This window comes from Mus musculus, chromosome 17 (genome assembly GCF_000001635.26).
Source record: "Mus musculus strain C57BL/6J chromosome 17, GRCm38.p6 C57BL/6J".
Lineage (NCBI taxonomy): Eukaryota > Metazoa > Chordata > Mammalia > Rodentia > Muridae > Mus > Mus musculus.
The window spans coordinates 34,952,642-34,972,677 of NC_000083.6; the positions used below are offsets into that span (position 1 = coordinate 34,952,642).

Consider the following 20,036-nt stretch of genomic DNA (forward strand, 5'->3'; position numbering starts at 1 on the left):
TGATAAACTACCAATCCAAAGGAAAGAAAAAAAAAAAAGAAAGAAAGAAACAGGCAGCCTAATCGGCCAAGATTGGGTAAAGACCCTGGAGCTCCTACAGGATAGGTCAGCTCTTTGGTCTCCTTTAGGCTTATGGCTTTGCGGATTCTGTACTCATGTTTGGATCCAGTCTACCCAGGAGGACTCATATTGCCTACACCTAGCAGAAAAATCTGAATTTGCACCTCAGCTTCTGCTCTCCGTTAAAAAGAAAAAAAAAAGAAAAAAAAAAGATTACTGAGTGCTCTGCTGCATGTACACGTGCGTGCCAGAAGAGGGCATCAGATTCCCTTATACATGGTCACGAGCATTTGGTTGCTGGGAATTGAACTCAGGACTTCAGGAAAAGCAACCAGTGCTCTTAACTGGTGAGCCATCTCACCAGCCCCAACATTTTTATTTAAAGGGGGATAAAAGCCACACACACACAAACACACATCTGGCTCATAGTCTAAGATGGGTTCCAACCATGCCTACAATTACAGGCGTGACACACTACTATGTTGAGAGAGAGAGAGAGAGAGAGAGAGAGAGAGGGGGGGGGGGTCGGTTTCAAGACCGGGTTTCTCTGTGTAACCCTGACTGTCCTGGAACTTGCTCTGTAGACTAGGCTGGCCTCGAACTCACAGATATCTACTTGCCTCTGCCCTGAGTGCTGGGATTAAAGGCATACAACACCACTGGCCAGCTTTTAAGAAATATTTTTAGATTGATTGTATTTGTGTCTATGTGTGTTAGAGGAAGTTGTAAGCCACCTGGTGATAGGTGCTGGGAACTGAAGCCAGGTCCTTAGAAAGATCAGTAAGTGCTCCTGACCACTGAGCCACTGCTCCAGCCCCTTTGTCTTTTTTTTTTTTTTTGAGACAGCAATTCTGTACCATGACGGTCAACATTCCTACTTCCTTTTCCTAAATGCTGAAATTACATGTGCAAGGCACTATACGCTTCTCTATCTTCATTTTAAAATACATTTTAGCCAGAAGCAGTGGTGCACAACTTTAATCCTAGCACTTGAGAGGCAGGGGCAGGTAGATCTCTTTGAGTTCAAGGCCAGCCTGGGCTACGCAGTGATGAGATAGTGCCTCAGAACATAACTAAAATTTAAAATCTAAGAATCCTATAGTAGCCGGGCAGTGGTGGCACATGCCTTTAATCCCAGTACTTGGGAGGCAGAGGCAGGCAGATTTCTGAGTTCAAGGCCAGCCTGGTCTACAGAGTTAGTTCCAGGACAGCCAGGGCTACACAGAGAAACCCTGTCTCAAAAAACAAAACAAAACAAAAAACAAACAAAAACAAAAACAAATAAAAGAATCCTATAGTAATTATGTGTTCGATAAGTCTCTCAGTTCCTAGGCCCAAGTTCCACCTGGGAGGGTTATAGGAAGAGACTCTTCAGTTCCAAACTGAGTGCACGTTAGCCAGAAATGACCTCTAACAGTGTAAAATGGCTTACGAATTAACTGCTTCTCTAATGAGCATAATTGCCTTGGCCTCTATTAAACTATTACTGAAGACTTCTTTTTTTTTTTTTTAAACGCAGATGTAGTACAATATAATAGTAACTGGTTGAAAGTAGTACATGCTAACAGACAATATGATACACAAACAGGGTGGCAGTAGACAGGAAAGGGCAGAGGCCACGGCCTACACCAAGAGCCTTTCAATAGACTGCTGAATGGACTGGATCTGCTGCTTTAGTTGAGAGCCTTCTTTGATGGTAACAGAACAGGCGATGACTGGCCTGGAGATGCCACACGCCCCGTCCTAAAGCCTGCTTGGAGCGCACAAATACATAGGGGACATTCTTGTCTTCTCACAGCAGAGGGAGGTGCAGGATGATCCCCAAGGGCTCAGCGTCTGCTGCCATCACAGTGAACTCAGAGATGCCTCTGTTGGGGGTTTTGGTGGCTTCATTGGCTCCTTTCCGAAGCTGCTTGTAGTTACATGACTGTTGAACAAGGCCCAGCAGCTTCTTGGTGAGGTGGGCATCTGCGAGGGGATAGGCCTTCGGAGTCACATCAGTCTCTGTCATGGCTGCGGTGTGCCGGCCTCGCCGCGACTCGACGACAGCCCACCTCAAGAGGGACTGAAAAACTACTGAAGACATCTTTACCCTAGGGTGGCCTTAAAGTTTCTGTTTGGACATGTTAGAATTGCATGCAGTTTACACCTTGCCCAGCAAATCGATTGATTCTCCATGGAGCTGGAGATTGAATTGAGTGCCTCATGCATATACTAGGCAAGCAGTCTCCCCTGACCTACCCTCCCCAGCTCTCAAAGGCTGGCATTGCCCCACTAAAACCCTGGAAGAGCCAGGGGTCAAAAGGTTTCTGAGGAAAGCAGCTCTGTGCCCTAGGTTCTGCCTGCTTAAAAAGCCTTGGACAAGGTAAGGGCTCTGCTACGTCACCAGGCCTGGAAAGAGAGATGGGGATGGTGGGGATAAAGTGGATGGGTCAGGTAGCACAGTGCCCATAATCCCACCATTCAAGAGGCAGAGACAGGAGTCGGAGAGCAGCGTGGTCTAGATAATCACTTCCAGCCCAGCTAAGGCTACACTGAAAGACTCCGTCTCTCTGACTCTCTGTCTCTGTCTCTGTCTCTCACACACACACACACACATACGCACACAAACCCTGCCCCTCCCCCCAAAAGAAAAAAGATAGCCAGACATGGTGCCTGGTCACAACTTTATAATTTCAGCTAGCAGGTTCAGGGGTATGGTCTGGAAAGGGCAAGTTCAAAGCCAGGCTGAGCTACAGAGAAAGTGTAAATATAGTTTGGGCAACCCTGTAAGAGGTCTCAAAAAAGTAATAAAGAAGCCAGGTTGGGAAAGGCATATGGGTCAGAGGTTGAGGCCAGCCAGGACTGCATGGGGAGATGCTGTCTCAGAAAATAAAGCTAAAAAGGAGGGCTCAGTGGCTGGGGGATGAAGCTCACTGTCTAGAGCAGTGGTTCTCAAACTTCCTAATGTTGCTATTCTTAAGTTCCACATGTTCTGGTGACACCCAACCATGAGAAATAGTTGGTGTTGATACTTTATAACTATAATTTTAGCCTGGTAGTAGTGGCACAGGCCTTTAATCCCAGCACTTGGGAGCCAGAGGAAGGCAAATTTCTTAGTTTATAGGCCAGCCTGGTCTATAAGGTCGTTCCAAAGCAGCCAGGGCTACAGAGAAATCTGTCTTGAAAAACAAAAAACAAAACAAAAACCAAAAACAAACAACCCCTGTAATTTTCAATGTCTTATGCAACCCTTGTGAAAGAGTCACTTGACTCCAATAGGGGTTCAAACACTGTTTAGGATTCAGGCCCTGGAGGGTAAGGGAGAGCTGAGCTCTCATAGCCCCTTGAGTCCCTCTTCCACTGACCCCAAACAACAGCACCACCCTACTTTTTCCCATGAATGAGCCCGACCCTCAAAGTAAATACCTGTACTCCCTGCATAACTGCACTGAAAATCCACCAAAAAAAAATCCCTTTTCCAGTTATCACAAAACTAAGAAATCCGGGGGCTGGAGAGACAGCTCAGCAGTTAAGAGCACTGACTACTCTTCCGAAGGTCCTGAGTTCAAATCCCAGGAACCACATGGTGGCTCACACCCATCTGTAATGAGATCTGATGCCCTTTTCTGGTGTGTCTGAAGATAGCTACAATGTGTTCACATATAATAATAAATCTTAAAAAAAACTTAAGAAATCCACAGAAGCCCAGAATCCATTAGCCCTTCCAACATACAAACAGACAAAATATACTTGTAACCTTTTATTTTGAATATTTAAGTCATAAAAGTTTTTTTCATTAGTTTGTAGTGATGCAAAGAAAAAAATGTACACAGGGTGGCAGTGTAGACATGTATGCAGGAAGGATACACCATCTTTAACCTACTTAGATTAAATGCAAAGAACATACTGGTTATACCACAAAACCTTAACATGGACAAGCAGATAAAGTTTTAAGTACAAAAGAGTAAAGTTATGTAGTACACAGTGCCAAGACGTTTGTTTAAGACACTTTGTCTTAGAGATGACCATCTCCAGGGAACTGGGCAGCTAGACTATATGTCTTCCCAGGCTACTGGAACACTGATATAAAAATTACAAAAAAATCTTTAGACTTTACACATCATTAGCTATAAAACATAATCCCCTGGTACAGTGCACAGTGCTGCTCCCAACATTACTTTGAATATATTTGAATATATATATATATATATATATATATATATATATATGCATACAAAATTTAACAGTCAACGCAATTACCTTAAGAAAGACTGTAACTTTAAACTGAACCATGAAGAAGACTTTAAATAACCTTGACAGTAATCGGTGCCCAAGCAGCTATCAAGTGCAAAGAGTCTGTTTTCTAGACCACACCGGGAGAGCCAGCAGAGGCCTCTAATCCACCTCCTCGATGGTGGGTCCTGAGCCAGAGGCTCCTTTCGGCGGCGCCTGGGCCCCGAAGCCCCCAGCCCCAGGAGCACCCGCACCCTGGTACAGCCCACTGATGATGGGGCTGCACACCCGCTCCAGCTCCTCCCGCTTGTGCACGAACTCCTCCTTGTCGGCCAGCGTGTTGGAGTCCAGCCAGGAGATGACCTCCTGGCACTTGTCCAGCACCTTCTTCTTGTCAGCCTCGCTGAGCTTGCCCTTGAGACCCTCGTCCTCCACGGCGCTCTTCATGTTGAAGGCATAGGACTCGAGCGCGTTCTTGGCGGCCACCCTGTCGCGCTGCACCTCGTCCTCGGCCTTGTAGCGCTCGGCCTCCTGCACCATGCGCTCGATCTCCTCCTTGCTCAGGCGGCCCTTGTCGTTGGTGATGGTGATCTTGTTGGCCTTGCCGGTGCTCTTGTCGGTGGCCGTGACGTTCAGGATGCCGTTGGCGTCGATGTCGAAGGTCACCTCGATCTGCGGCACGCCCCTGGGCGCCGGCGGGATGCCGCTCAGCTCGAAGCGCCCCAGCAGGTTGTTGTCGCGCGTCATGGCCCTCTCGCCCTCGTACACCTGGATCAGCACCCCGGGCTGGTTGTCCGAGTAGGTGGTGAAGGTCTGCGTCTGCTTGGTGGGGATGGTGGAGTTGCGCTTGATGAGCGCCGTCATCACGCCGCCCGCAGTCTCCAGGCCCAGCGACAGCGGCGCCACGTCCAGCAGCAGCAGGTCCTGCACGTTCTCCGACTTGTCCCCCATCAGGATGGCCGCCTGCACCGCCGCCCCGTAGGCCACCGCCTCGTCCGGGTTGATGCTCTTGTTCAGGTCGCGCCCGTTGAAGAAGTCCTGCAGCAGCTTCTGCACCTTGGGGATGCGCGTCGAGCCGCCCACCAGCACCAGGTCGTGGATCTGCGCCTTGTCCATCTTGGCGTCGCGCAGGGCCTTCTCCACGGGCTCCAGCGTGCCGCGGAACAGGTCCGAGCACAGCTCTTCGAACCGCGCCCGCGTGATGGATGTGTAGAAGTCGATGCCCTCGAACAGAGAGTCGATCTCCAGGCTGGCCTGGGTGCTGGACGACAGCGTCCTCTTGGCCCTCTCACACGCCGTGCGCAGCCGCCGCACCGCGCGCTTGTTCTGGCTGATGTCCTTCTTGTGCTTCCTCTTGAACTCCTCCACGAAGTGGCTCACCAGCCGGTTGTCGAAGTCCTCCCCTCCCAGGTGCGTGTCGCCCGCCGTGGCCTTCACCTCGAAGATGCCGTCGTCGATCGTCAGGATGGACACGTCGAACGTGCCGCCCCCCAGGTCGAAGATGAGCACGTTGCGCTCGCCCTTGCCGGTCCGGTCCAGCCCGTAGGCGATGGCGGCCGCCGTGGGCTCGTTGATGATCCGCAGCACGTTTAGACCGGCGATCACGCCCGCGTCCTTGGTGGCCTGCCGCTGAGAGTCGTTGAAGTAGGCGGGCACCGTGATCACCGCGTTGGTCACCGGGTGGCCCAGGTACGCCTCAGCGATCTCCTTCATCTTCGTCAGCACCATGGACGAGATCTCCTCCGGGAAGAACGACCGGCTCTCGCCCTTGTAGTTCACCTGCACCTTGGGCTTGTCGCCGTCGTTCACCACCTGGAAGGGCCAGTGCTTCATGTCGGACTGCACCACCGCATCGCCGAACTTGCGGCCGATCAGCCGCTTCGCGTCGAACACGGTGTTCTGCGGGTTCAGCGCCACCTGGTTCTTGGCGGCGTCCCCGATGAGGCGCTCGGTGTCGGTGAAGGCCACGTAGCTGGGGGTCGTGCGGTTGCCCTGGTCGTTGGCGATGATCTCCACCTTGCCGTGCTGGAACACGCCCACGCACGAGTAGGTGGTGCCCAGGTCGATGCCGATCGCCGTGTTCTTGGCCATGGCGCCGCGCTCTGCTTCTGGAAGGCTGCGCTCCGCGGCGTGGATGCTCCGGGGAAAGTTGCGCTCCGCGGCAGGGATGCTCCTGGGAAGGTTGCGCTCCGCGGCGTGGATGCTCTGGGGAAGGCTGGTCCTGGCCGAGGATCGGGAACGCGCCGCTCGCTCTGCTTCTCTTGTCTTCGCTTGTCTCTGGATGGAACCAGATTTGATTCTGAGTAGCTGTCAGCGTCTGGTGCCCTGCTCGCCGCCCTGCGCCTTTAAGGAGTCTTCACCGGCCCCGCCCACTCTCCGCTGGGCCAATCAGCGAGCCGGAGGAGGCCTTGGGGCCAGGAATCTTCCAGCAGTTTCGCGTCTGGTGGAGCTTCCCCGCCTCCCTTGAGTAATCGGAGTTGTGGGTTCCGCCCTTGTCCAGAACTCTCCAGAGGTTTCTGGGGTTCGCTAGAGAGTACGGATTCCTGAGGGGGAGGGTGTGGGGAAGTGCTGGTGCTGCTATTGACACTGTTGCGGAGGCGACGCAACTTCGGGGTCCCTGTGGGTGAAGCTGTTAAGGGTCAGCTCCTGAAGGTGCTGGGTGGTGAGAGTGTGGGACTCAGACCAGGGAGGGAGTTTAAAGTGTACAAATCCTTCCTACAGGATGGCGGACGCAGAAAGTTTCTCAAGAGAGGCGGGATAAGGCTTGGCTAAAAAGTCTGTGATTGGGTCCTGGTTTGAGTGACAGCGTTGGGCAGGGGCGCCTGTGGAATGCTTGCTTGTCCATGTCTCCCCCTCCCTCTTCATTTTAGGTTTGAATAGGGAAATAGAAGAGATCTTGCAGTATAGTTCATTTGTTTTGCTGTCTTTACATCACGGTTAAGGTAGGAGTAGGCGGTACATCGCCTATGGAGTTCTCACAATTTTATAAGGAAATCAGCGTGAAAATACTTGATTCTCATGTTAGGAGGACCTGTGACTCAAAAGAGGAAAAAGGAAAGTGTCCCAGGACCCGGAGAGCAGGGCTTAATCGACCGTGCCAGGCTGTAGCCACTCCCTTTGCCTCAGGCTGCAGCCTGACATTAGTAAGAAAAAACTTTCCATAGACGGTGAGGCAGAAGGACTGTAGAGAGTCCAAGACCAGCCTCCGTTATAGAGGAACCCTATCTCAAAAGATTAAATAAAAATTGCTCTTTGCCAAGCACCACTGTAGGGTCTGTGCTCTGCTGTAGTAAGGTCAGGTTAATCAACAGTTCGTTGGTTCTTCTGTCTGTGTCTGCCGTCTCTGTCTGTTCACCTCTTTTAGAAGAGATGGCGTGCCCTATCCTCTGATAGCATCTTGCCTCACAGTGCCCTGCGAACTTTCCGGTGAGATCCTAAGCCTGGGTGTTGGGGCCCGCCTACTAATTCACCCTATTAGCTTTTTGTCCTAAACATCACTTTCTATGCCTGGTCTACCCTCTCCCTTTTAATTATAAGTACATTTAGCTGTCAGTGATGTCCCCTTTTCTCCTTCTCTGCCCCTCCTTTCTCCTCCTGTGTAGGAATTAAAGACCCCCTAGTCAGATGCCTTGAAACCACAGTATGAGGTTACTGGGTATGGTGGCCCACCTCTGTAATCCTCATGCTTTGGAGGGGCGGGCAGGAGGATGAAGAGTTTGAGGCTAGCCTTAGCTACATTAGAGCCTCTCTTTCAGAAAAAAAAAAAAAAAAAAAAAAAACAACGTAGATAACACCCATAGCAGAGAGAGACTGTTAATTGTCACATACACACATCTTTTTCATATTAAACTTTTTTTTCTTTTATTTTGAAATAGGGTCTTACATAGCCCAGGCTGGCCTTGAACTTACTGTGTAGCCAAAGCTGATCTTAAACTCTTGCTCCTCTAGCCTTGACTCCTAAGTGCTGGAATTCCAGACAAGCACTACAAACTACACACACAGGTCTCTGAGTGTGAATTGGAGGAGGCAGTTTCTGGAGGGAGCCCTGCTTTTAAATACAACTCCATTGGCCTGCCTCTCTCTCTCTCTCTCTCTCTCCCTCTCTCTCTCTCTCTCTCTCTCTTTCTCTCTCTCTCTCTCTCTGTGTGTGTGTGTGTGTGTGTGTGTGTGTGTGTGTGTGTGTGTACATAAGTCCATATCAGAATATCTCTTCTGGGAATCCAAGGGCATTTAGTTGTCTGTGCTGTAGTTTGCTGATCTCAGCCAGTGTTTGGAAGATGCTGCTTCATAGATCCTCTGTTTGTGTGGGAAGAATTGGCCAGCAGCAACTTGTTCCATAGTTAGACCTGATGAATTCAGTTCTAATGAGTCACCACCCTGATCTAGTCAAACTGGTTAAACTTCAAAAAATTTTCCATTACTCTGTGCACCTCTGGCTGGGGATTCCTCCAGGAGTCCATGTTAGTTAGCTACCTAGTCACTTCTGGAGACTTGCAGACTCCCTTCCCTTAGAGGCCTCTCACCACCACCTGTGACCACTTGGGTTTACTCTTACCCTGTCAATCAGCAATACATAGAACTCTCTTTTAAAAGAAAATTTGAGTCAGGGTCTCATTCTGTAGCACAGGATATCTGGGACTGTGTGCCTGGAAGCTGGCCTTGAACTCAGCTCCATCCTCTTGTCTCCCCACACAAGTGCTAGGATTAACGGAAACAGCTGCTGTACTCAGCCCATGTCCATTTCTCCACAAGAAGGTATTTGAAATTTTGTCTGTTCTCTTAGCCTGGGTACTTCTGAGGCAGAAGCACAGTGGTAGGTTTTGTTGTTGTTGTTATTATTTTAAGATTTATTTATTATATGTAAGTACACTGTAGCTGACTTCAGACACTCCAGAAAAGGGCATCAGATCTCGTTACGGATGGTTGTGAGCCACCACATGGTTGCTGGGATTTGAACTCATGACCTTCGGAAGGGCAGTCAGTGCTCTTACCCCCTGAGCCATCTCACCAGCCCCCACAGTGGTAGATTTAACTGCTGAAGACTGGAGGGTCTGAAAAATCCCCCAAACTGCCAGGGCTGTTGCTCATTTGTAGAAAACATGCTAAGCATCCAAGAGGCCCTGAATTTAATTCCCAGTACCAGTCCTCTCACTCCCAACACACACACACACACATACACACACACAAAAGAGAAACTTTGTTTCATTCGGGAATTAGGCTTTTATTGAGTTCCATATTTGGAGACAACAGAGTTCAGGGTTCTGAGGCTGGGAGGACTGTGGAGGACTTTTAAGGGGTGGGAAGCATCAGGGGCAGAAGAGGAAGCCAAGAACACTTGAGGAGAGAGAGAGCCTCAGCCAGAAGCTCCAGCATCTCCTCCCCCATCCCGCCCCCACCTTATAATGCTTCTCTAAACAGCCGTTTTCTCCTCAGTCTTCTTGGTTTTTTAAAGATGACATAATTTTAAGCATACCCAGGGGAAACCAAAGGAAATGCGTTGTGACCCCTGGAGGCCAGCTTTCTGGTTGTGTGTGTGTGTGTGTGTGTGTGTGTGTGTGTGTGTGTGTGTGTGTGAGAGAGAGAGAGAGAGAGAGAGAGAGAGAGAGAGAGAGAGAGAGAGAGGGAGAGAGAGAGGGAGAGAGAGAGAGAGAGACTTATAGTTCAAGCTGGCTCTTGGTTCTGCCTCAGCTCCTCAAATGCAGGTTTAACTGGTGTAAGCACCACACCGTGCTGAGACAGGCATTCTTAAGCAAATTTCAAAGGTTTCGGTGACAAGAGAACTCTGGAGATTTCCAGTGATTTGGAAAAACACCCTTGGTTGGGGAAGACCTGTATTTGTGTCTGGAATCTACCCCTTGGTCAAGGATGGGTTGTTTTGGTTTTTACTTTTTAACAATGAAGTACATGTGTGCTCCTAAACTGCCTAAGTTTCTATCTGATCATCTCTAAAATAGAATTAAGGATAACTACTTCAGGCAGGTGTGATGGTGTGCTCTTGTAATTCTAGAATGGGAGAGGGAGAGGTTGAGGCTCGAGGATGCTGTGAGACTTTGAACAACCTGGGCCATAAGAAGAAACCATGCCTCAAATCCACTGGTGTAGCTGAGCTGGTGCCTTGCCTGCCTAGTATGCACAATGCCCAGGGTCAGGTCCCTGGCACCACAGAAACCAGGTCTGGTATCACACACTTGTAATACCATCAATGGGGTAGAGGCAGGGGATCAGAAGTCTAAGGTTTTCCTTGGCTACCCAATGAGCTTGTAGCCAGCCTGGAATGCATAAGATCATGTCTCAGGAAACAAACACCTCCCCAAACTCAGACAAAACAAACCAAAAAACAATTTCATCGCATGGTGGCACAAGTGATTAACTGACTGGCACTTCAGTACCTGTTAGTGTGTGCTCAGGCAGTTTCCTCTCCTCTCATGGCTGTCCCACACACTCAGGTCTGGCTGATGAGGTGCTTACAAGCTGGGAACATTCACAGACCTATGGAATTACTTTGACACTAACACAAAAATGGTGGTAAAGTCAGGGTGCTGGTTTCTATCTGTAACCCCAGCCCTTGAGAGGAAGCAACAGAGGGATTGTCACAAGTTTGAAACAGCCTGGTCTCTACAGCCAGTTTAGGCCAGCCAGAGCTATATTGTAAGACCCTGCTCCAAAACCAAACCAAACCAGCAGACCTTAGCTCTATGTTGTACCAGTCTACCAGGAGAGAGGCTTCAGTATTAGCTTCCTTATACCACAAAACAGTGACAGAAGACAGGTGTCGCTTTTATATGCAAAGCTGGAGAGGTGTGGCTGTCTTCAGACACACCAGAAGAGGGCATCAGATCTCATTTCAGATGGTTGTGAGCCACCATGTGGTTGTTGGGATTTGAACTCAGGACCTTTGGAAGAGCAGTCAGTGCTCTTAACCGCTGAACCATCTCACCGGCCCTGGAGAGTTTTGTGGGTTTTTTTGTTGTTATTTTAAAGATTTATTTTTAATAATGTGTATGTGTACAGAAGTGCAGGTGCCTACAGAGGACAGGAAAGGGCATTGAGTCCACTGGGACTGGAATGACAGATGTTTGTAAGTTCCAAACCATGGCGCCTGGGAACCAAATGCAAATCCTCTAGAAGAGTAGGAGAAAAAAATATATAAACAATACATAAAAATATATAAATTATATATATATATATATACATAAAAGTAGGAGCAGCTCTTCACCATGGACCCATCATCTCTCCAACCCTGAGTTAGAGGTTATTTATTTATTCATTTTGGTTTTTCCAGACAGGGTTTCTCTGTGTACACCTGGCCCGGCTGTTCTGGGAACCATAGACCAGGCTGACCTTGAACTCAGGATCCATCTGCCTCAGCCTCCCGAGTGTGCCAACAGTGCTGGGCTGAGTTGGGGTTTATTAAGACATTTTAAAGCATAGATCTTGAGTACAAGAGTTAAGACAGAGAGGCACCTGAGAGCAGGGGTGTGGGCTTTTGAAAGAAGAACGGCAGACACAAATAGATTTAGTCCATAACACAAACCCGGACAAGCCATGGTCCCTGACCTGCACAACAAAGAGCAGACACATACGGCTTACATTGCACGAGAGCTTCATAGTACTGGGTAAGCCAGCACCAGCCTGTCTGGGACCCACAGAGCTTCCCACTTTTTCTTAGAACCCCATGAAAGATCGGGGTGAGGGAGAAGGCAAGAAGGCAGTAGCTGAAAGGCCAGAGCACAGATCGTCCATCCTCTGCCTTGGAGCCTTTTCAAAGCTTTGCCTTGAGTCTGCCTCTCCTTTCACTGACAGTATAGACTCAGAAGGGCAGCAGAGTGAAGGTCAGGGCTCTGTAAGCTTTAAATCCAGGTGGATTAAGTGACCACCCAGCAATTCCCCTCCTCCTGCCCCTCCCTCTCAAGGCCCTGCCCCTAAGCTCCTGTCCAACCAAGCTTCCAGCTTCTCCTTGTCTGCCAGAAACTGGGAAAGGAAGGCAGGCCCCAAGGCATGGCTGGCACACAGATCATAGGATCTTGGGATGTTAAATTCAGAGCCTGACTAAACTTGCTGTTCAAGAGCAGAGTGGAGGAAAGGGGAGAGAGCCAGGATAATAGTTTGTTTGTTAAGCAGTGTTCCTGAGAATAATGACAGGGCAATTCCTTCCAGGACAAACAATTCCTCCAGGGCAAAGCCAGCAAAAAATGCAAATATGCAGAAGTCTGACAGACTCAGAGAGGCAGGAAAGAGTGGACCACATCCCCAACTCCCAACTCCCCCTGTCCTCCCCCCCTCGTGATTTTTCAAGACAGGGTTTCCTCTGTGTAGCCCTGGCTGTCCTGAGACTTGCTTTGTAAACCAAGCTCCACTCGAACTCAGAGATGCACCTGCCTCTGCCTCCCAAGTGCTGGGATTAAAGGCGTGTGCAACCCCCAGCCCCTGGCCCTTGATGTTTTTTTTTTTTTTTAATTTTCTTTAAAATTTTTGTGTGTTTGAGTGCTTTGCATGTGTGTCTTTGCACAACCTGTGTGCCTGGTACCTGCAGAGGCCAGATGGTAGTGAGCCAGCATTTGGGTGCTGGGAATTGAACTTGAGTCCTCTGGGGAAGCGCCCAGTGCTGAGCCATCTCTTCCTAGACCCTTCCCACGATGTTTAAAGTTGCTTCTGGTTTTGTTTGTTTGCTTGGTAGACACGGTCTTAATCTGCAAACCACACGAGCCTTAAACTCCCAGCAATCCTCCTGCCTTAGCCCTGCAAGAGCTGGGATTACAAGTTTGTGTCACCTCTGTGGTCCCCCTGAAGCTTCCTCTCCTCCTCTCCTTCCTCTTCCTCCTCCTCCCTCCATCATCGAGGAAGGCAGTATATCTATTAGCCCAGACTTCCACTCTAAAAGTGCAAGTTCAGGCGTGTACCACACCCAGCTCTGATTCACCAGATGGAAACAATGGAAATTTTCATGACTCTTACGATACTGAGATAAACAAATTGGACTGCAGGAGGTGGGAAAACAGTCCTCAGAAATGAAAATAGCCAAGCTTCTGGGTAGCTGCCCCTCCCACCTGACCCCAGCTCTGCACCCAGCTCACGTTCTCCATCAGAGAAAATGCAGGCGTGCAGAGATGGTAGCTGTCCTGCTGTAATGTAACTATAATGAAATACCATGATAAAAAAACAGGCCGGTAGTGGTGGCGCACGCTGGTAGGATTTGCTGAAGGAGGCAGAGGCAGGAGGATCACGAGTTCGGGGCCAGCTTGGGCTACACATTTGCCAGGCGTGGTGGCGCACGCCTTTGATCCCAGCTCTAGGGAGGCAGAGGCAGGCAGATTTCTGAGTTCAAGGCCAGCCTGTTCTACAAAGTGAGTTCCAGGACAGCCAGAGCTATACCGAGAAACCCTGTCTCGAAAAACAAAACACACAAACAAACAAAAAACAACAGGTGAGAGGAGAGAATTCATTTGGCTTACACTTCCACATTGTAGTCCATCATCGAAGGAAGTCAGGACAGGAACTCAGGGGAGGAAACCTAGAGGTAGAAGCCAATGCAGAGGCCATGGAAGGATGCTGTTACTGGCTTGCTTGGCCTACTTTCTTATAGAACCCACCACCAGCCCAAGAATAGTCTCATCCACAATGGGCTGGTCCCTTCCCTATCAATCTAATTAAGAAAATGCTTTACAGCAAATCCCATGGAAGAACTCACTCAGTTGAGGTTCCCTCCTTTCAGATCACTCTAGCTTGTGTCAAAGTTGCCATAAAATTATCCGGCTCAAGCCGGACGGTGGTGGTGCACACCTTTAATCCCAGCACTTGGGAGGCAGAGGCAGGCGGATTTTTGAGTTCGAGGCCAGCCTGGTCTACAGAGTGAGTTCCAGGACAGCCAGGGCTATACAGAGAAACCCTGTCTCGAAAAAACCAACAAAACAAAACAAAACAAAAAAAACAAAAAAACCCTATCCAGCTCAGTAAGGATTAATAAAGCAACATACAAGAGGTCCCGAAAAAGTGTCTACTCTGTTACACCACACCGATGTTGAGATCAGAGGAGTGTTCACTGGAATACTTAAAACATGGGCAACAAAAACTGTGAAGTGGCCCAGCAAGATGACTCAGTAGGTACAAGTGTTTGTACACAAACCTGACTTCCTGAGTTCAATACTCCAGAGCCCAGTGAAAGAAAACTGACTCCCCAAGTTATCCTCTAACCTGTACATGTACCAAACCCACCCTCCCCCCCCACTCTCTCTCTCTCTCTCTCTCTCTCTCTCTCTCTCTCTCACACACACACACACACACACACACACACACACACACACACACACACACTGTCTTAGTCTGGGTTTCTATTCCTGAACAAGCATCATGAGGACTGGGACTCAAGCAGGGCAGGAAGCAGGAGCTGATGCAGCGGCCATGGAGGGATGTTACTTGCTGGCTTGCTTCCCCTGCCTTGCTCAACTTGCTCTCTTATAGAACCCAAGACTATCAGCCCAGGGATGGCACCACCCAAAATAGACTCCCCCACCCCCACCCCCTTGATCTAAATGAGAAAATGCCTTACAGCTGGATCTCATGGCGGCATTTCCTCAAGGGGGCTCCTTTCTCTGATAACTCCAGCTTGTGTCAAGTTGACACACAAAACCAGCCAGTACGCATATACACACACAGTTTTAAAAACCAAAAGTATGATTTCTGTTCCAGCCTCATTCCAGAAATAACTGTTAACTGAAGCATTAGCCCAACCGTTGCATTCTTCCCCATCTGGAGCTAAGGACTGAACCCAGAGCTAGTTGGTGACGACATAGCTTTCACCACAGGGCCCGGTTGGTGAGCATGAAGCTCTCACCACAGAGCTATATCTCCTTAAACTTTAAAGGAATTCAGAGGAGGGGCAGTGAGGTGGCCCAGCCTGGGATGTGAAAGAACCCATCTCAAAAAGCTCAGCAAGCCCCCCGGAACCTGGGCTTAGGGTGGACATCAGTAAAACAGTCACCTAGCATCTGCAAGCTCTAAGTCCGATTCCTAGCCAATAAGTGAAGTAAAATAAAATTGCTGGGCTCAGTGGTAGAGCTGGCCTCAAGCTCAACCTCAAACCCTCACAAGTAGATCCTAAGGGCCAGTGGCATGCTTCAGTAGGTAAAGGTGCTTGCTGGCAAGCCTTCAGATTTCAGTGTCTCCCCTGGGACCAACCCAGAGGGTGAGGAGAGAAAACTTACTTTTATAGAGGTCCTCTGACCTCTGAGTGTGTGCTCTGGCATGTACAGGCTCCACGAAATGGTCCTGATCCTGCATGTGTGCCCTGATGTGTGCCTGTTCCACTTCACCAGTGGCTCTTTGTCCCGAGTGTGTGCCCACCCACAATGGTCCTGTCCTCTGAATGTGTGCCCTGAGAAGGGCATGCCCATAAAAGATTCTCTGCCCCCTGTGTGTGCCTTGGAATGTGCACACCCCACACAGTGGTCCCCTGATCCCTGCATGCATGCCCTGGCATGTGCACACCCCACACAATGGCCCCAATCCTGCATGTGTGCCTTGCTATGTGCATGCTCCACACCACCAGTGGTCCTTTGTCCCCTGAGTGTGTGCCTTGGTATGTATGTGCCCCACATAGTGGTCCTCTGACTGCTCTGTGTGTGCCTTGGCATGTAAACACCCCACACAGTGGTCCTGTGATCACTGAATGTGTGTCTTGGCATGTGTGTGCAGCACACCTTTGATTGCTCTGTGTGCCAAGGCATGTAAACACCCCACACAGTGGTCCCCTGATCCCTGCATGTGTGTCCTGGCATGTGCATGCCCCATACATAACTGCAGTAACGATGACAAGTAGGGTGGTACCCTTAATCTGTGTTGTCAGTTCTCACCTTGTAAAGAACATCACCTGCAGCCTCCTTTCTGACTTTATTTCACTGACGCCACCTGGTTTTGCTACAGTAGTGTGTACACTAAGTGAGCTCTCTACCTTTTTGTTTGTTTGTTTGTTTTTTGTTTTTCGAGACAGGGTTTCTCTGTATAGCCCTGGCTGTCCTGGAACTCACTTTGTAGAACAGGCTGACCTTGAACTCAGAAATCTGCCTGCCTCTGCCTCCCGAGTGCTGGGATCAAAGGCATGCGCCACCATGCCTGGCTCCCTACCGCCTTTTCTGAAGTCAGTTTTAAGTCACTTGCATCCCTGCCACCCTGCCAGGGGCCTGATTCTCTGGACCCCCATGCTCAAGCTCTCCCCCACTTCCACGAGAATTTACTCCAGACCCTCTTCACTAAGCTGGACCTCAGCCCCGGGCAGGGTTTTTATTTGCTCTGACTTTAATTTTTCTCACACAAGCAGATCACAATGCAATGTCCCTGTGAGTGCTCCACACCCGTGTCTGTGTCTTCAGATAAAATGTTAGTCAAGCGTAGCCGAAACTGTCATACACAGCAACTCCTGACCTCCAAACACAACAGGCACAAGACCTGGCAAGTGATTTTGAAGTTTATTTTCAAATGACCGGTAAAAATTGACCCGAGTTCAGGATGGTTGTGTAAAAACTGAACACATGCTGGTGCTGTCACTTCACCTCCAAGTTCACCAACCTGGAAACAAGTCCTACAGTGCAACCACCATGCAAGATTATAAACGCAAGGAGAAGCAGCAGAGTCTCCGCTGTCAGTAATCCAGCCCTGGCCTCTGAAGGACCCGACACAAGCATGTATCAACAATGTGGCCCAGGGGAGAGTCCAAACACAAAGAACTCAACAGTCTCCTGATGTTTTCATAACATATCTCTGTCTCTTTGTGTATTCTGATACAGAATATCTCTCTACATAGCTTTGGCTGTCCTGCAAAACAAATCACATCAGCGGGGCAGTGCTGAATTGAAGAATATATATACTTATTTATTTATATTTACAAAGACACACTTGCAGTGTTAATTAACAGGGAAGATAAAGCCCACGTGCAATACACAAAGTAACTGAAAGACAGTTTAGTTTCCCTAAGTCTAGGACTTGATTGCAGGACAAACTAAGGAGTGAAGTACTAAACTTGAAATAATGACAGTCCTCAAGGCCACATATCTGTCTCCTAGCCAGCACCGGGAGAGCCAGCAGAGGCCTCTAATCCACCTCCTCGATGGTGGGTCCTGAGCCAGAGGCTCCCTTGGGCGCCTGGGCCCCGAAGCCCCCAGCCCCAGGAGCACCCGCACCCTGGTACAGCCCACTGATGATGGGGCTGCACACCCGCTCCAGCTCCTCCCGCTTGTGCACGAACTCCTCCTTGTCGGCCAGCGTGTTGGAGTCCAGCCAGGAGATGACCTCCTGGCACTTGTCCAGCACCTTCTTCTTGTCAGCCTCGCTGAGCTTGCCCTTGAGACCCTCGTCCTCCACGGCGCTCTTCATGTTGAAGGCATAGGATTCGAGCGCGTTCTTGGCGGCCACCCTGTCGCGCTGCACCTCGTCCTCGGCCTTGTAGCGCTCGGCCTCCTGCACCATGCGCTCGATCTCCTCCTTGCTCAGGCGGCCCTTGTCGTTGGTGATGGTGATCTTGTTGGCCTTGCCGGTGCTCTTGTCGGTGGCCGTGACGTTCAGGATGCCGTTGGCGTCGATGTCGAAGGTCACCTCGATCTGTGGCACGCCCCTGGGCGCCGGCGGGATGCCGCTCAGTTCGAAGCGCCCCAGCAGGTTGTTGTCGCGCGTCATGGCCCTCTCGCCCTCGTACACCTGGATCAGCACCCCGGGCTGGTTGTCCGAGTAGGTGGTGAAGGTCTGCGTCTGCTTGGTGGGGATGGTGGAGTTGCGCTTGATGAGCGCCGTCATCACGCCGCCCGCAGTCTCCAGGCCCAGCGACAGCGGCGCCACGTCCAGCAGCAGCAGGTCCTGCACGTTCTCCGACTTGTCCCCCATCAGGATGGCCGCCTGCACCGCCGCCCCGTAGGCCACCGCCTCGTCCGGGTTGATGCTCTTGTTCAGGTCGCGCCCGTTGAAGAAGTCCTGCAGCAGCTTCTGCACCTTGGGGATGCGCGTCGAGCCGCCCACCAGCACCAGGTCGTGGATCTGCGCCTTGTCCATCTTGGCGTCGCGCAGGGCCTTCTCCACGGGCTCCAGCGTGCCGCGGAACAGGTCTGAGCACAGCTCTTCGAACCGCGCCCGCGTGATGGATGTGTAGAAGTCGATGCCCTCGAACAGAGAGTCGATCTCCAGGCTGGCCTGGGTGCTGGACGACAGCGTCCTCTTGGCCCTCTCACACGCAGTGCGCAGCCGCCGCACCGCGCGCTTGTTCTGGCTGATGTCCTTCTTGTGCTTCCTCTTGAACTCCTCCACGAAGTGGCTCACCAGCCGGTTGTCGAAGTCCTCCCCTCCCAGGTGCGTGTCGCCCGCCGTGGCCTTCACCTCGAAGATGCCGTCGTCGATCGTCAGGATGGACACGTCGAACGTGCCGCCCCCCAGGTCGAAGATGAGCACGTTGCGCTCGCCCTTGCCGGTCCGGTCCAGCCCGTAGGCGATGGCGGCCGCCGTGGGCTCGTTGATGATCCGCAGCACGTTTAGACCGGCGATCACGCCCGCGTCCTTGGTGGCCTGCCGCTGAGAGTCGTTGAAGTAGGCGGGCACCGTGATCACCGCGTTGGTCACCGGGTGGCCCAGGTACGCCTCAGCGATCTCCTTCATCTTCGTCAGCACCATGGACGAGATCTCCTCCGGGAAGAACGACCGGCTCTCGCCCTTGTAGTTCACCTGCACCTTGGGCTTGTCGCCGTCGTTCACCACCTGGAAGGGCCAGTGCTTCATGTCGGACTGCACCACCGCATCGCCGAACTTGCGGCCGATCAGCCGCTTCGCGTCGAACACGGTGTTCTGCGGGTTCAGCGCCACCTGGTTCTTGGCGGCGTCTCCGATGAGGCGCTCGGTGTCGGTGAAGGCCACGTAGCTGGGGGTCGTGCGGTTGCCCTGGTCGTTGGCGATGATCTCCACCTTGCCGTGCTGGAACACGCCCACGCACGAGTAGGTGGTGCCCAGGTCGATGCCGATCGCCGTGTTCTTGGCCATGGCGCCGCGCTCTGCTTCTGGAAGGCTGCGCTCCGCGGCGTGGATGCTCCGGGGAAAGTTGCGCTCCGCGGCAGGGATGCTCCTGGGAAGGTTGCGCTCCGCGGCAGGGATGCTCTGGGGAAGGCTGGTCCTGGCCGAGGATCGGGAACGCGCCGCTCGCTCTGCTTCTCTTGTCTTCGCTTGTCTCTGGATGGAACCAGATTTGGTTCTGAGTAGCTGTCAGCGTCTGGTGACCTGCTCGCCGCCCTGCGCCTTTAAGGAGTCTTCACCGGCCCCGCCCACTCTCCGCTGGGCCAATCAGCGAGCCGGAGGAGGCCTTGGGGCCAGGAATCTTCCAGCAGTTTCGCGTCTGGTGGAGCTTCCCCGCCTCCCTTGAGTAATCGGAGTTGTGGGTTCCGCCCTTGTCCAGAACTCTCCAGAGGTTTCTGGGGTTCACTGGAGAGTACGGATTCCTGAGGGGGAGGGTGTGGGGAAGTGCTGGTGCTACTAGTGACACTGTTGCTATGGCGACGCATTACTAAGGCCTGTGTGGAATGGACAAGAAAGATCACCTCTAGCTCGGTGTTGTGTACAGTTTGTTGTGATTTGTGGGGTTTCGCCAACTCGCACAGTTCTGAATATGGGGGTTAAAGGCTAAAACTTAAGGGCTAAAACTTCTCCCCGCCAAGTTTAGGAGACCCAGGGAGATGCCTGGGGGCGTGTCCGGTGACGTGATCCTCTCCAATCGCGTTACAATGGCAGTGCTGCCTCTG

General features: G+C 51.1%; 2 protein-coding genes and 1 pseudogene across 2 annotated transcripts; all 3 read right to left on the bottom strand.

Moving 5' to 3' along the window:
* On the bottom strand, positions 1,572–2,131 carry Gm8696 (predicted gene 8696; annotated as a pseudogene).
* Positions 3,788–6,597, bottom strand: Hspa1b (heat shock protein 1B). The gene has a single exon (NM_010478.2). It carries the CDS (start codon positions 6,364–6,366, stop codon positions 4,438–4,440), a length of 1,929 nt encoding a protein of 642 aa, NP_034608.2. The 5' UTR covers positions 6,367–6,597; the 3' UTR covers positions 3,788–4,437.
* A 10,120-nt stretch (positions 6,598–16,717) lies between these two features.
* On the bottom strand, positions 16,718–19,515 carry Hspa1a (heat shock protein 1A). Its single transcript, NM_010479.2, has one exon. The coding sequence runs from the start codon at positions 19,282–19,284 to the stop codon at positions 17,359–17,361; it is 1,926 nt and encodes a 641-aa protein (NP_034609.2). The 5' UTR covers positions 19,285–19,515; the 3' UTR covers positions 16,718–17,358.
* Between the last annotated feature and the right edge of the window lie 521 nt (positions 19,516–20,036).